The 17,166-nt window shown below is 38.4% G+C and overlaps 1 protein-coding gene across 3 annotated transcripts in view; it reads left to right on the forward strand.

The window, feature by feature from the left end:
- Nucleotides 1-3,722, forward strand: part of LOC130088904 (connector enhancer of kinase suppressor of ras 3-like) — a 109,254-nt gene extending 105,532 nt beyond the window's left edge. For 2 of the 3 annotated variants that reach the window (XM_056255894.1, XM_056255895.1), the window contains exons 24-25: nt 153-349; nt 3,049-3,722. In XM_056255894.1, coding sequence (XP_056111869.1) covers nt 153-349; nt 3,049-3,231 — 380 coding nt within the window. In that variant the 3' untranslated portion in view covers nt 3,232-3,722. The remainder of the gene's footprint in view (nt 1-152; nt 350-3,048) is intronic. The other variant, XM_056255896.1, reaches the window with a different exon arrangement.
- Nucleotides 3,723-17,166: the final 13,444 nt, after the last annotated feature.

Raw genomic sequence — 17,166 nt, forward strand, 5'->3', positions numbered from 1 at the left:
CAGCCAGTGACATGACTACTGATCATAGTAGTCTTCTTTCATGGAGGATATTATAAATGTTTGTTATTATCAAAAATAAAAACTTTCATAGAAGTTTGATTGCTTAGGTTTAAACATAACTCTTGCTATAAAAGTTATAATTGTTTTAATAGCTCTAGATGGACAGGAAGGAACTGATGATGAGATGAAAAGATTGTACTTGCATTTGAAAAGAGCAAGCCTGTCTCCAACGGGCGAGCGAAAACCATCATCAAAATGGGAATTACGAACCTCCTTTATAAAGCGTTGCAGAAACCAGGTGCTCAATGAGAAGATACATCTCATCAGAACCCTCAACAGCACTCTAAAGGTTAGATGTTCAGATAAACCTTTTCTAACATATGAAAAAGTTTCTTCCTCAAATCTTACAATTTTGTCTGTAAGTATTAAGGCCTATTTACATCAACTGTGAAATAAGTTGGGGGGAAAAAATAGTACCAAGCGTGTGTACTAAGCATGAGGTCGCATCATATTTTGTGATTTGATTACCTTGACCTGATCTGTAGTGCAGTATTATCATCCATCTAACATTCCACATTCCACTCTAAGACAACAAACTCCAACAAACACAGTTGTTGGGTGAATGGGTTTACCCAGTACGAAGTACGTTCCAGTACGAAGCAGCAAAAACTGATTTTAACATTGATACTATTATTGATAATTGAGGATATGTCTATGTGGTGTTTTTAATATGCTTTAAGACAAACCATGTGCAAATTCATAAGTCAACACCATTGCTGAGCATTTTATCCTTAAACTGCAGTGAACCAACATTTTAAAAAATGTCTAACCTCCCCAACTCAAAATTTTCTAGTGACTGGTCACATCTAAATTGACAAACGTTATGTATCCACTTTTATTAAAATTCTGAATGGATTATATATAGCCTATAAAGCACACAAAGACCAACACATTCTCATCCCAAGGCGTCATCTAACTGACACTTTTGACCATGCGTCAACATGCCGACGCACATGGTACCCTTTAAGCGTCAATATGAGACGCTCATCCTCGGGCGTCATCTAACTGACGCTTTTGACCATGCGTCTAAATCCGACGCACATGGCACCCTTTAGCGTCAGTTAGATGACGCTTCCGTTATGGGTAGGTTTAGGTCTGGGTTAGGGTTAGACCACTAGGAGGCGCGTCCCATATTGACGCTTAAGGGGTACCATGTGCGTCGGCATGTTGACGCATGGTCAAAAGCGTCAGTTAGATGACGCCTTGGGATGAGAACGGGCTGCAAAGACAGCTCCCTTTATAACAGGGGTGTCCAAACTTGGGCCACTGTCCTGCAGAGTTGGGCTCCAACTTGCCTCAACACACCTGCCTGGAAGTTCCTAGTATGCCTAGTAAGACCTTGATCAGCTGGTTCAGGTGTGTTTATTTGGGGTTGGAGCTAAACTCTGCTGGACAATGGCCCTCAATGTTTCATCTTCGGAAAACAAATTAAGATATTTTTTATTAAATCTGAGAGCTGGATCCCTCCTCCATAGGCTTTTAAGGGATTGAAACTTTCCGGCCCAGAAAAGTTAAAGACATCATTAAAATAGTGACTACAGTGGCTCAATCTTAAGCGACAAGAATACTTTTTGTGCGCAAAAAACAAACAAAAATAACGACTTTATTCAACTATTCATTTCCTTCTCTGTGGGCTTCGAGATAGTTCACGTAGTGTAACAGCGCAGCGCTTCTGGGTTGTACGTCACACATAGGCTCACTATTGGCCGATGCTGGTCATGTGTGTGATGCGTGTGACGTACAATCCAGAAGCGCTGCGCAGTTACACAACGTGAAATATCTCGAGGCCCACAGAGAAGGAAATGAATAGTTGAATAAAGTCGTTATTTTTGTTTGTTTTTTGCACACTAAAAGTATTCTCGTCGCTTGATAAACTTAAGATTGAGCCACTGTAGTTACTTGGACTATTTTAATGATGTCTTTAACTTTTCTGGGCCGGCAAGTTTCGATCCCTTAGAAGCCTATGGAGGAGTGATCCAGCTCTCAGATTTAATCAAAAATATCTTGATTTGTGTTCCGAAGATGAACAAAAGTCTTACGGGGGTTGAAACAACATGAGGGTGAGTAATAACTGACAGAATTTTCATTTTGGGGTGAACTAACCCTTTAATGTGAGGATTCGCAAGCATGCAGATCTCGGCACCGAACAAAAACTCCAGCGCTTCGACCGGAGAGTGGATTCTGACCAAATTAAACACCCCTGATTGGTCACTGTGTTCAACAAACATGTCTGTGATTGGTTACATTGCACACTGTTGCAAACACAATAACTGTAGTAAACAGAGACATTTGATGTTCTCCAGAGTGGAAACACAATTATACACTGGAGCGTTTACCAAATCTGTTTCGTCAATATGATATTGTTATAGTCTCAACACATATAGCGATTATATTCATGCACGTTTATTATATGCACATATATTATTAGAGGTCTCTTAACAGGTACCTGTTTTTACCTGTTGTAAAAAGGGATAATGAACTGCAACTATTTGTAAATGTCGTTTTTAGGCTTGTGCTAAAAAAGGTGGAATGCAAAGACAACAGCAGCTCCATCTTCAGGACCAGTAGAGATTCTTGCTGGTTCTTTCATTTATTTTCCAATTAAACTTGATGTGAATAGGTTTTATTTTAAATTGTATAATTGGTGTGAACAGGCCCTTTAGAGTGAAAAAAGTTCAGTTGCTGACACCATATCTTTGCTGTTTACGGAGCTGTCTTATACGTTAGTTTCTACAGTTTTTTTAGCGATGGTAGAAAATTCATAATTTGAAATTTGAGGTTACTGACACTTGGCAGAACTATGTCAATTCCAAAATCTACCAGCAGAGTTGGATGGATAAAGCATATTTTAGTCTTTTTTAATACATATTTTGTAAAATGAAATTAATATTAATTTAATTTGACCAATTTTGTGTTCATCCAATTTGCAATCAATACTGTGTTATATCATAAGTTATTTTTAACAAAAAAAAATTGTCTTTGATTTAGGCTAAAGAAGCAGATCTACTGACTTTTGAGCAGGTACTGGCTGACTCCGCTCTCACTGCAAGTAAATTCAGGGAGTGGAAAGAGACCAACACTCTTCTGCTGCAGGACATTATTTTAAACCACCCCCTACAGACTGAACCTCTGAATACCCCTAGTGCCTCAGCTGTGCCTCCCTCAACATAACCGTCTGTACACACTGAAAGAGTAGGCTAAACACCAGAACACAAACACTGCAAAAATTGAATACATTTTCATTTCTTGATGTAAGAATTAAAACCCTCTAGAGAAAATCTGTTTTAAGACTCCCATTTCTTTCACTTGCCATACTTTTTCTATTTATTTTTTACTAATGTTAAATCAGTCTGTTACAAATGTAAAGTTATTGTAAAATCCTTGTTGTTTCTAAACCTTTTCCAAACCTGTGATGTCTCACTGATGTTAAGATACATTCTTTTAAATAATTGTAGATGTCACGGAAAACCAAACATGTTCAGTCAAAAAGTGATTTTTTTATTGCTGGTATTTTTAGTCCGCATTCAGTACAAACAAGGAGTTAACCTGGTAGTAATTTAAAGTGCTGATCACGTGCAGTCTGTACAGTTTTTCATTTTTATTATTGTAAATACATCTGTTTAGATATATTTATTGATTAAAAATACGATGCCAAAGTTTTAGGAAGCAGCTTCATATTTCTGAGTTACAAATATCTGGGTGCTGTTCATAGCATAAATAATCTTATCGTACATCCACATTATTGTGTTATTGTCATGACGGTTGAATAATTTCTGATTTCTGACTGATAAAAATCTCAAATTTTTTAAAAGAAATTTAAAATATCTATTTCTGTAAATGAAATGTTGTTTGATAATTCACAGCTTATTCCGAACAGGGTGTGTACATTTTTTTACATTTCTTTTTTTTGTGCTTTCCACAATGCATATCGTTTCAAAGTAGCTTTACATATAAATGCATGTTTCTACACTACAATTTAGAGTAATCTGTTATCAGTTCAATTCACATTTATTTGTATAGCACTTTTCACAATATAATTTCAAAGCAGCTTTACAGAAAATGCATGTGTCTATACAATTTAGAGTGATCTGTTATCAGAGTTGACTGTGTCCAAGTTATGTATTTCAGAAATGTACATATACAAATCACGCAGTTAGCTATGCAATTAATGTATTAATTTAATGTATTAATTTAAACAATGTATTAATTTAAGGCAGAAACTGGTTTATTTAAATAATATATGAATACATGTTTGTTAGTAAATTGTTAGGATATATAAATGTATCATTGGTGCATGATGATTCACAGTTTGCCTCATCTGAAGTCTTCGCAGGAGTTGGAGTCGTCTTTTCACAGGTGTTGGGACACCTGAAGTCTTCATGAGAGGCTGGATTCAAACTGGAGGTCTAGTTACCTCAAGATGGGTAATGGGCAAAATAACTAGAATAGCTGCTTTCCATAACATTAAGCAAAGATAATCATGTGCATTTAATCTGATATGAGTTCAAGTATATTAGATGCAAGATGTCAATGCTTGGTAAAAGAGTTCTTTAAAGGTCCCCTGACATGAAATTTTCACTTTCTGAGGTTTTTTAACATTAATATGAGTTCCCCTAGCCTGTATTTGGTCCCCTCGTTTCTAGAATTTTCAATCGGTGTAAACCGAGCTTTGGCTATTTTTCTCTTCTCTGCAGCTCAGACGCGCTGATCTTGAATCTCCTCGTTATGACGTCATAACGACGAAAGGTTACCTCCCCTTTCTCGGCTTTGCCCGCCCGGAGAATTTGGCTCGCCCATGAGAAAATGAGCTAGGAACAGGAAGTACGAACGCGCCGGCGCGATTTTAGTTTTTCCTAGAGAAATAGCTTTGAGATTTGAGTTTTTCCTCGAGAGATATCATGGCTTGCAAACGAGCGAAGCATGGCAGTTGATCAGTGTTAGGATGTACAAATTAACACAAAAGTATTTTTTAGTTCCTTCATCCGAGCCTCTGAAGAAACAATGGGTTAATTGTATTTTCTCTGGAAATGCGCCGACACAACTTCCCAAAGTTTTGTATGGTCCAAACATTTCACCGACGACTGTTTCCTCAACTTGGGCCAATACAGAGCTGGCCTCGATGAACGTCTGAAAATAAATCAATCGAGCTACCAAGCAACAATTTCTGATGTGTAGCCTAATTGTTCAAGTTCAGACAGATAAGTTAATCTTTCTCTCAAAATAGTTCAATACTGTTTATGCATCAGTAAGTCAAGCCAGTGACTAAAATATCAACTTCACATCGTTTCTTTTAGTAGGATGAAAATAATCTTATTTAAATTCTGAACAAATTATACAGAAAGCGATCAAAGAACAATCTTTCCACACTGCGCAAGTTTATCTGGACAACTCGTTATGAAATCAATGACGCAGGTTACACTGCACAACGAAGCTCTTACTGTATGTAAGTTACATCATCGTGTTTGCATTGGTGAAATCATTAGAGAGAGTGCAGAAACTGCGTTGCAATGATAAGATCTTCATTCTCGCGATCAACAGACTGTCATCTGCTTGATCAATGCTCATCACGGCAACATTTTATGTGATGGCTATAGATCTAAATACTTTAAAAACTTCTCGTTAATCTCGATAGCTGTAATAGTACAAACGTATAATAGCTGTAGTAAAAGTATTCGAGAGAGTTTCACATGTAATCTGTAGCTATTTCATATGCAAGCATGTCAGCCAATCACAGCAGTGGGGGGTTACACTGAATCCCACAGCAGACACGCCCCTTCAAACAGAGCGTTCAAATCGGCTAGGAAAAATGCCTTTTATTTCTAAATTATGACTATTTTTGATCTAAAAAACATACTAACATTATAAGGGCAACCCAGGAAACATTATAAAATAATAAAATAACCCCATGTCAGGGGACCTTTAATCTAGATTATGACTGGGAGAGTGAGTCTGAGCCAGAGTTCCAGAGTTAATGAGCCAAATGCGAAAACGCTCTCCCTCCTTTACTGGACTTAGATATCCTAGGTACTACCAGAAGCCCTGAGTTTTGTGATCTTAAAGAGCATGGAAGTGTAGGGTGATAGAAGTTTGGTTAAATACACAGTAGCAATACTTTGTAATTGATACGGAACTTAATAGGTAACCAGTGTAGAGATGATAAAATTGCTGTTATGTAATCATATTTTCTTGACCTAGTAAAAACTCTAGCAGCTGCATTTTGGACTAACTGTAGCTTGTTTATTGAGGATGTAGGACAACCAGCTGGTATTGGATTACAGTAATCTAGCCTAGAGGCAATGAATGCATGAACTAACTGTTTTGGATCAGAAACAGATAACATGTTCCGTAGCTTAGCAATGTTTTTGAGGTGGAAGAAGGCTGTTTTTGTAACATATATTTTCAAAAGACAAGTTTCTGTATAATATAACACACAGGTCTTTAACTGTAGAGGATGAAGTAACAGTACATCCTTCTAAATGCAAATTGTATTCTGAGATTCTGTGTACAGGTTTTTGGTCCAATAAGTAACAACTCAGTCTTATCTGAATAGAAGAAAATGACAGGTCATCCAGTATTTTATATCTTTAACACTCTTCAAACATAAATTGAAGATTTTAAATGGGTCTGTAATTTGCTAATTCATTTGGTTTTAATTGTGATTTCTTTATGAGAGGCTTAATATCTGCCAGCTTTAATGGTCTTGGGACATGACCTAAAGATAAAGGTGAGTTAATAATATTGAGAAGAGGCTCTTTGCAACAGGTAGCAACTCGTTCAGTAGTCCAGTGGGTAATGTAGTTTAGTTGATCTTTTGCCATCAGCGAGCGACAGACAGCACACCCAGACGGATTTCTCATCCTGGCTGGAGATTTCAATCATGCAGACCCTAGGTCTGTATTTCCAAAAATATATCAACATATTGACTTTCCAACACGAGGGGGAAAATATTTTGGACTTGGTTGACACAACCCACAGAAGGGCCACTTAAAACCATCACACTGACATTCAGGAAGACAAAGAGACAGTCACTGCCTACATCACCAATTGCATGAATGATGTAACTGTAACCAGGACTATCTCAATACGAGCTAATCAGAAACCATGGTTGACAGGAGAGGAGAGGCAACACGAAATGTTGCCTTCAGAGCCAGTGATGATGAAGGCCTGAGAACAGCCTGGGCCAACCTGTCCTGGGGTATCAAAAAGGCCAAAAACAGTACGCCAGGAGGATAGCCCATAACTTTAGAGACAGCAGAGACATGAGGAGACAGGGAATCCAGACTGACTACAAACCCTTACCACAGACCTGTGACAGTGACATCTCTTTGCTGAAAGAAACTCAACAACTTCTTTGCACGCTTTGAAGGATATAACACCACATCTGCATAGAAAACTCCACATCCTCTTGACGACCAGGTTATGTGTCTTTCTCCAGCCAGTGTGAAGGGATCCCTCTCTAAAATCAACACCCGCAAAGCAGCTGGTCCAGACAATATACCTGGCCATGTGCTTAAGAACTGTACAGAAGAGCTCGAAGATGTCCTTACAGACATTTTCAACATCTCCCTGAGCCAGGCAGTTTTCCCCACATGTTTAAAGCTACCACAATTATACCTGTCCCCAAGACAAAATCGCTATCCAGCTTTAATGGGTATCGCCCTGTTGCACTGACTTCTATTGTCATGAAATGCTTTGAACGTATAGTTATGCAACACATTAAAACCATCCTCCCCCTTTCCCTGGACCCCTTCCAGTTTTCATATCGGGCCAACCGGTCTACCGATGACGTGGTCTTCACTGCCCTTCATTCAGCCCTCTCCCACTTGGAAACAAAGGATTCTTATGTGAGAATGCTTTTCATAGATTTTAGTTAGGCATTTAATACCATTATCCCACAGCAGTTCATACAGAACCTGGGCCGGATTGGCCTCAACACCTCCTTGTGCAACTGGTTGCTGGACTTTCTTACTGAAAGACCACAGGCAGTTCGGGTCGGCACAGACCAGACCCCCCCCCCCCCCCCCCCCACCCCCTTCTCTTTACCCTACTAACCCATGATTGCACAACAATGTACAGTACCAATTACTTCATAAAGTGTGTGGACGACACAACTGTGGTGGGTCTTATCAACAACAATGATGAGACAAACTATAGAAATGAGATGTGCCAACTGGCCAGATGGTGCAGTGACAACAATCTCTCTCTGAGCGTAGAGAAAACAAAGGAGATTGTTGTGGACTTTCGGAGAGCACACACCCAGAACCCTTCTCTGACCATCAACAGTGCTGCTGTGGAGAGGGTGAGCAGCACCAAGTTTCTGGGTGTGTATATAACAGAGGACCTCTCCTGGACCACCAACACTAGCTAAAAAAGCCCAACAGTGACTATTTTCTCTTCAAACTAAGGAGAGCCAGAGCCCCGGCACCCATCATGTGTATATTCAGAGTCCCAGCACCCATCATATGTATATTCTATCGTGGCACCATTGAAAGCATCATGACCAGCTGCATTACGGTGTGGTTTGGTAACTGCACCACCCACAACAAGAAAGCCCTGCAGTGCATAGTGAATGCAGCAGGAAACATCGTCAGTGCCCCACTACCTTCCCTTCCTGACATCTACTATACCTGACTAACCTGGAAAGCACTCAGAAGAGTGGGGGAGCCGACCCTCACACGACTTCTTTAGTCTACTGCCATCTGGGAGGAGGTTCAGGAGCCTTCAGGCCTGAACCACTAGACTGAAGAATAGCTTCATCCACCCAGCTGTCAGGAAGTTGAACTTTCTTCCCTCTCTGCTCTTAGATACAAGGAACTTTAACTTTCCACCCCCTAATACACACACACACACACACATCTAATCACACAATGCACTAGACACTTCTATCTTTTTTCCCATTTGCACTACAATGTTAACCTATTTATTCTCTCATGTTCTGTGATGTTTTTATGTCGTGTATTGTATTTTATTTACTTGTCTGGTGTTTTACACCACGGGTCTGAGGAAAACAGAATTTCAATCCTCTGTATGTCCTGTATTGTCAATAGTAGAATTGACAATAATGTTGACAATGACAATGATTGGATCTAATAAACATATTGTTGTCACAAACACAGGAGGAGACAGACAGGTTCCCTTTCGTCTGGGAACTCCTACGTCTCGTCGGAGGACTTTCCAACGAATTGGGATCACGCTAGGGAGACCAATTGCCTTCGAGTGAATAAAAACGAGCCAATGAATATTGGCAAGCGGGATTTGCAATCCGCGTCCCGCCTACCAATGCGGGTATAAAGCGGAAGCAAACGCACACACCTTTGCTTTTAGCATTGGAGCCGAACTTAGTGTCCTCTGAGTGATGAGCTACAAAGATTGGTTTGATATCTTCACGCTCAACGAGTCTGCTGTTTCAGGAAGGACCTCTCTGTGTTGGTGTGACGGCGCTTCAGTGATCCTCGCGATCTCCCGGTGTCAGCAGAGCCGGATTATCCATAAGGGCACTTGGGCCAGTGCCCAGGGGCACCAACCATTCACAACCACTAGGGGGGCACCACATGAGTCAAGCTTTAAAAATATTTTTCGTAAATTGTTATATTATTAACTTGAAATTCTTGACAGACCATAAATAAATCGTTTATGAACACTAATTTAACAATAATAATAACAATAATGATTTAATAATAAATTATAAATAAATAAAGATTACATGACCACTATCACTCCCCCCTCCCCAATCTGTCAGAGTTGCGTTGGTCCACAACAAATACGTGCAAATGTGTCATTTTTTTAACGGCTACAAAAAAATGAATTAAAATCAAAACTGGACAGACGTCAATTGAGTGGTTTTGCAAAAAGAAAGTTAAAGAAAGACAAGGACGCTAGACGTAGCTACAATTCACAATGTTCCAGGTATCGAAAGATTTTTTGTGAGAACATCACGGGAATTGCGATCACTAGCAGCGCTGAGTCTGACGAAGCCGGTGTTCTGTCGATCTGTCCTACCTTGTCAGTTTTTCCTACCGTAGCGCAAAATTATAGCCATATCTATCGTTTCATCCTACCACATCGTAAAATCCTACTGCGCGTTTCTGCTTCGCGTCTGTGACTACATCAAATATTTCAGTGTAACTTTGCCGCATATTCTTATTAGGTGATTTTACAGTGCAAAGTAACGTTACCTCATCAGATTGTCCTATGAAATAATCGGGTAGGATGATTTTACAGTGCAAATACCTCATCAGATTGTCCTAGACAAATAAACAGATAGGATGATTTGACAGTCTAAGTTTTAATCTGTATAGTCCCTGGACAGATGTTACAAATTTACTCTAAACCAGATGATAATGTAAATTGAAATAAGATTAGTTATTGAGATAATTTATAATCAAGCAGATCAATTTAGAACGGAGATTATTAATCAAATTCATTTCAAAATTCAAAATCATGCAACAGAGATGCACAATACAAAACAAGTAAAACAATAAGTTATTAATATAAATATGAACTAAGACCACACTGTGCTGCAGACTGTTATCAATGCAAATGATAAAGGGACATACACTGAAACTATACTACACACTTTTTGCACATAAACACATTTAGGCTACTGAAGTTGCAACATTTAAAATGTGCCCATCTATTGCAGCTCTCACACTGTACCTGGAAATAAAGGAGATGAATATATATGTAAATTAGTACATTTAAAACAATATAGAATCTGAAAACATGAAAAGAAAAATGACCTTTTCATTTAAATAACAAAATTCTACAAAAAAAACATGGCACATAAAGTTAAACTATTGTTTTTTGGGTGTGTGTATTATAAGTTGTATACCATTTCAATCATGCTTTCGTTGGGGTCGTCTTCCACACAGTACTCCTCTGCATTACCTATACATTTGTTAACATTAAAAAAAAAGATAAATATGAATTCATTGGACAATCATATCATAGTGTACTAAATGTCAACATAAACGCCATGAAAAAAAAAATCTCAGACCTGTTCCGAAATTACATTAAATCAAATCATTCTTGCATTACTTTTTGCATCCTTCAAGTTATTTTCTATATAATTTTCTTCTCTATCCCCTCTGTATATTTGGATATTCTTACTTGATTAAATACATTTTTCAGAGTGAAGATAGCATCTACAGAGGTGTACTACATGACACACTGTACATTACAATACATACATTACTACGGTATTACAGAATTAAAACAGCACTCACCTCGACATCCAAGAAGTGTGCAGGCTACTGTCATGCGTGCTGAGCTGACCGCTTCAGGCGTAGTCTGAACATTGCTGATCGTTCCTGTCAGCAGGTATTGTTCAGCAAACTGAGACATTAATTGACAGATGACTTAATTAAATTCATTATAACATATCCAGACCTGAAGCCACTCTTGAAAATATATGAACACATACATTCAATACCACAACTGCTGGAATCCATCTGCAGGTCGTGCTTCAGGGTCCGTAATTGCCACTGGGCTGTTTGCTCAATTCCTAGATGTCGTCGAGACATTTGTACTGTTTAGAATCGAATAGCATTAAAAAAAATAGATGAAACAGTTCTAACAAGGTTACCTCCAGTTCCGCAGAATTTTATGTTCATAAGAACGTTCATTTCCCATTGGGTCAATCACAAGGAGTGTTTTTTCAGGCATGTTGATAATCTGGAATATAATGTCATGTAATCATAAATAAGGTTTTAAAAATATTTTTAGATCACTCTACTAACAACTACAGGAAGCTGCTTAAATAAACCTTTAAATTATTGACCTAAAGCATTAAAGAATGTCTGCAGATTATGGAGAAAGTGTCAACACAGTGATTTAGTTATTTGCAGGTGAATATAACACATAAGAATATAAGTGAATGGTGGCAATATACTGAGGGAAAATGCCAAACGGAAGTGAGCATCCCTATGCCCTACTCCCTTCGAAGGGCAGAGCCCTTGAAGTGGGGACTTTGGAGTGAGCAGTAGCCTACTCCTACTTCTCTGCTCACAACTTTAAAACTTGCAGTGTGTCATCTTTGACCCTGCATTACCTAACACATTTCGGTAACGCTTTAGATTACAGCCCGGAAAGTACTTAAAGCGATTTTACAGCGTAACCTTCGGTGATTATAGTGTACCTATAACGTACTTACAATATAAGTATAAGGGAACAATATTTTAAGTTTGGGGAATAAAGGGGTAACATATAAAAATATTTATACTGTAAGTATTATAGAACTAAGGGGAACTTATTCTACTTTTATGATATAACAATCTTACATTTGGGAGCAATTTAGCAAGAACATACCTTTTTGAAATAATGGTGAACCAGTACATACTTTATAGGCTTTTTAAAAATTACAGGGTACATATCTATGCATTTATAAAGTAATCTTTTTAACAAAAGTGCACTGAAAACAAAAACTATTGCAACTTTTGCTTAAATATTGGGGAAAGATACTCTTGTTTCATGCAGTGGCGCTTGTTACCCTCTTGTTCCATGTAGATACAGGGTAAGTGTGACATTGCGTTTCTAAGGGGTAAATTAAACATTGCGTTTCATTGGCTGTAAATTAAAGTGGTGCTTGTTACCCTCTTGTTCCATGTAGTTACAGGGTAAGTACAATAAAAATGCATACACAATTTTATATCACTGACTCGGAAACCTTTATTTATTATACAAGCACCACTTACCCTGTAACCACATGAAACAAGATATATTTCCCTGTATTTAAAAAACATTGCAATAGTCTTAGCTTTTCTTGCATTGAAACATGTAAGGCCAAACTTAAACATATGCACTTTTGCTATAAAAAAACAACAACTAGAAAATAGATATGTACCCTGTCATTTTAAAAAAGCCTATACAGTATGTATTGGTACACAATTATTACAAAAAGGTACGCAGTGTATGTTCTCGCTAAATTGCTCCCAAATGTAAGATTGCTGTATCATAATAGTAGAATAAGTACCCCTTAGTTCTATAATACTTACAGTATAAATTAGTAGACATTCTATACATACCTGTTGTTTTTCAACGACCAGGTGCAGGTATGCATCAATAACCTAAATTAAGAAAAATAAACATGAATATAAATAAGATTATACAGTGCTTCCCACTTATCTTCCATAGCTGTCAAAAAATGCAAGAAAAAATATCACAAATATAGGGGGGTTAACTAGATTAATAAAAAAAATGATGTGCTTAATTGTAATTACAAACATATATACATTTATTGTATTTTATAATGTAATAATTTCACAGTTGATCTCCAAATTGATGCAAAAACAATATAGAGTATATATTTTAAATATTTGTTTAATCATATGGCGTATTTTTATGAATGAAAACAGCTGTCACTTTAAGACCTGCCGCTGCTGAGAGAGACGCGGATCTCACACGCCTCACACTCTTTACGATCATTTGATACTTTATTTAATTAATTTAAGACTGATCTTATGAGGACACTCGACAAAACGGACATTTTGACATAATTGTGTGTGTTTATATTTTACACCAAACAATCAAATCATATGCCCCGCCCATATCTAGCCTAATGTTTTCATGAAAAATGCTAATATGATCAATGGTGCTAGCTGGCTTTGTATGAATGTGACCGTAAACAGTTCTCTTCTCATTACTGCTATATATCTTTGTATAATAAAAATTAACATAAATAGTGAAAAACTTACCTCAGATGAAGAAGTTCTCACGCAAGTAGTAAAATATTATGGGCGTGTTGTTCAGCGTGACAAAAATGACGCAATATTGATGTGCGCATGCGCAGTAAGCCTTGGTAGGACAATCTGACGGGTAGGATGGAATGTCAGGACACCGGAGCTAACTGTGGAGACGGTAACAAAGAAATGGACTTTGGGGATGTAGTTGACACCTTTGCTTGCGCAAAATCAAGGAAGGAGCAGTTCTGCTAAACTTAATACATGAAAACGTTTTACCAGATTTAGTGCTACACTTATTGTCTCTTATTTGTTCCTCACTAAATAAGGTTTTTTTTTCACTAAATGTTCGATTTTATACAATTATTGTGCACTTGTGATTTTTCTAGACTAAATTTTACTGCTGAGTTACCCACTAATCTAGTTTATATAATAGAATTTTTGTCATAGGTTATGATCATATTTTTTTTTATTTGTTGTTTTTCTTTATAATGAAGTTGTCTGTATTAAGTAGATTATGTTTAACAGAAAATAGTGATTATCAGTTCAACACACAGAGTTATAGAAATTCTACTTGATTTTTTTTTTTTTTAACTGCGCTGGTATCGGATCGGTATAATTCAATACTAAGAATTTTTGGTATCGGATTGGATCGGTTCAGAAGAAATGGTATCGGGACATCCCTAATATTTTCTGGTAGGCTCTAAGTTACCCAGGAGCTCTGTTGACATAGGCTTAGCTAACGTTAGCTACAGCTTGATGAATTGAGTTGAACACAGCAGGAGAGAACGCAACATTAGCCAGCTAGCTAAAGCTCTGGTGGGAAATTATTAGCTAACGCTACGGAGGCCATAATATTTTTGACTCATGGCTGAAGTTAAGTTTCTCCAACTCTCCCCAGGTTGGCAAAAAAAAATGCATCTCAAAATGCATCAGATTGATGCTATAAAATATGGAATATTTAAAAAATTTCTTCCGGGGGGGCATGCCCCCGGACCCCCCTAGAGGGGTAATATCCTTCTCACCTTTTTCACCCCTGACCCCTTTTCATGCCTGTAGAGGTAAGAAACCTGATAGATTTATTATTATTTTTGGGCAAACGTGAATTGACGCTGTCAATTAATTTATGTACATTTTTAATTGACACATTTGAATATAGGGGGCCTTTTGAGGTATAGTGCCCAGGGGCACCACACTGTCTTAATACGGCCCTGGGTGTCAGCTGTTGCTTCACGCGATCTGCCTTGTTTTCAAAGAGCTGTTGTAACAGCTGGTATTCGGTTGAGTGGGCGCAGCGGGCTTGCAGTTTCCCCGCTGTGTTGCCGCGTTGGTCGCCGCGTTGGTCCCTGTGTGTCTCGACACAATAAAGAGAGCGTTTCTTTTCTGAAAGAGCAACACGAGTGAAGTTGTGATCGCTATGATTCCGGTATTCTAGATCTTGACGAGTTAAACCCTCGGTGTTACATCATCTGCAAAAAATATAGTTTTTGTGTTTGACTCAGGCCTTAAGTTGGATCAGCAAATAAACTCTGTCGTTAAAACCTGTTTTTTCCTCCTACGTCGTCTTGCAAGAGTTAAATCCTTTCTCTCTCCAAAGAATTTTGAAATGGTGATTCATGCTTTTATCACCTCACGAATCGACTACTGTAATTCACTTTATATTGGAACTAACCAATCATCCATTGGACACCTTCAACTAGTGCAAAACGCTGCTGCCAGAGTGTTGACAGGTAGTCGTAAGTTCGATCATATCACTCCGATCTTAACTTCCCTAAACTGGACACCAGTCAAACAGAGAATTGAGTTTAAAATTCTAGTTTTTGTTTTTAAATCACTACATGGCCTGGCACCAGGCTACTTATCTGATCTAATACACTTCCATAACCCACCGAGATCACTTAGGTCTAGTAACCTCGGATTGCTCGCAGTGCATAGATCAAAACTGAAACATCGGGGTGACCGTGCCTTTGCAGTTGCAGGCCCCAAATCATGGAATAACCTACCACTTTCAATTAGAACAGTTACGTCATTTGCCACCTTTAAATCCAAGCTCAAAAAACACTTTCTTAATGTGGATCCTTAATGTACTCTCCTATGAATTATGTTAATTCTTCTATTCTTTTTATGTTTGTAATTGTATCTATTGCTCGTGCTATTCTTATTATGTTGTATTACCTTTGCTCTGATTACTCTGTCCTGTTCAGCACTTTGGTCAACCATGGGTTGTTTTTAAATGTGCTTTACAAATAAAGAAAGAAAGAAAGAACGAAGAAATTTCGCGTACTTTTCAGGATGACGTTTCACCCGTGTGTTTCTGGATGCGGTCAACTTCTGCCTCCGGCCGATGGTCACGATCGCTGTGTCATGTGCTTGGGCCTCGCGCACGCTGAAGCAGCTTTCGTGGATGAGTCATGTTCTCATTGCGGGAACATGACCGTCGTGGTGTTGAGACTAAGACTGCGATCCCTCACCAGAGGGGGAGTCCCTTTGGAGATCCCCCGATCTAGTTGTTCTTCTGGTTCACTCCAGAAGAAAGCTACTTCGGCTGATCCCATTGGTGGTCTGAGGGTTACAGTGAGGAATGATCTGCCGGGTGAAAGACCCCCTCGGACATCCCACTCCTCTTCAGCCATGCCACTGGGGTCTTCGGAGGAGTGTGCTGGGTCATCACGTGTGGCTCCAGTCGTTTCCTTCGGGGCCCCTCCGGAGGACCAGATGTCGATCGAGGCATCCGAGGGAGATGAGTCGCGATCTGGGGATGACGACTCGGCTGCATTGCCCCCTTGAAGTTAAAATATAATATAATATAACGCTCTTGCTTTTGGCCTCAAAAACGCTCCAGCCACCTTCCAACGTTTAATGGATCAAGTCTTCGCCAATGTGAATAATTCTGAGTCTTTCATGTTGCACCCTTTCCCCTAGACGGGTGTAACAAACATTGTTGCTGTTTGCTTTAACAAAAGCTGTAAAGACCTAACTGGAGCGCTAAAAGGCATTTATTTACCTTGTGCACAATGTGCATTTCCTGTAATATTTTTTTTCACACGTTTTCCAAATGTTGGGGGTTCGTGAGGGAACTGTGGTTTGTGAGTTGAAACCAATATTATATTTATATAAAAATTATATTATATATAAGTAATTTTAAAATAAAAACAATTAAAGTAAAACACTTACTAAAAAAAATCTATATTTCATCTATTTACTTAGGAGCGGTTCCAAAAGAAAGTTGCTGAGAGAGAGAAAGAAAGCAACTCGATCGCCTCCTGGAGGAGAAAGGAAGAATGACGAGGCTGAGCTGTGCTTTTCCTTTGCAGACAAAATAGCAGACTTTGCTTACTAATAGCAGATAAAAGACAAAAGCCAGAGAGAAAGCAAAATGTAAGAAAATAAATCCTTGTTAAAGTGAATGATCTATTGAAGATGAAGCAAA

The sequence above is a fragment of the Rhinichthys klamathensis genome, unplaced genomic scaffold (assembly GCF_029890125.1).
Source record: "Rhinichthys klamathensis goyatoka isolate OS25496 unplaced genomic scaffold, OSU_Roscu_1.1 h1tg000123l_1, whole genome shotgun sequence".
In the NCBI taxonomy this organism is placed as follows: Eukaryota; Metazoa; Chordata; class Actinopteri; order Cypriniformes; family Leuciscidae; genus Rhinichthys; species Rhinichthys klamathensis.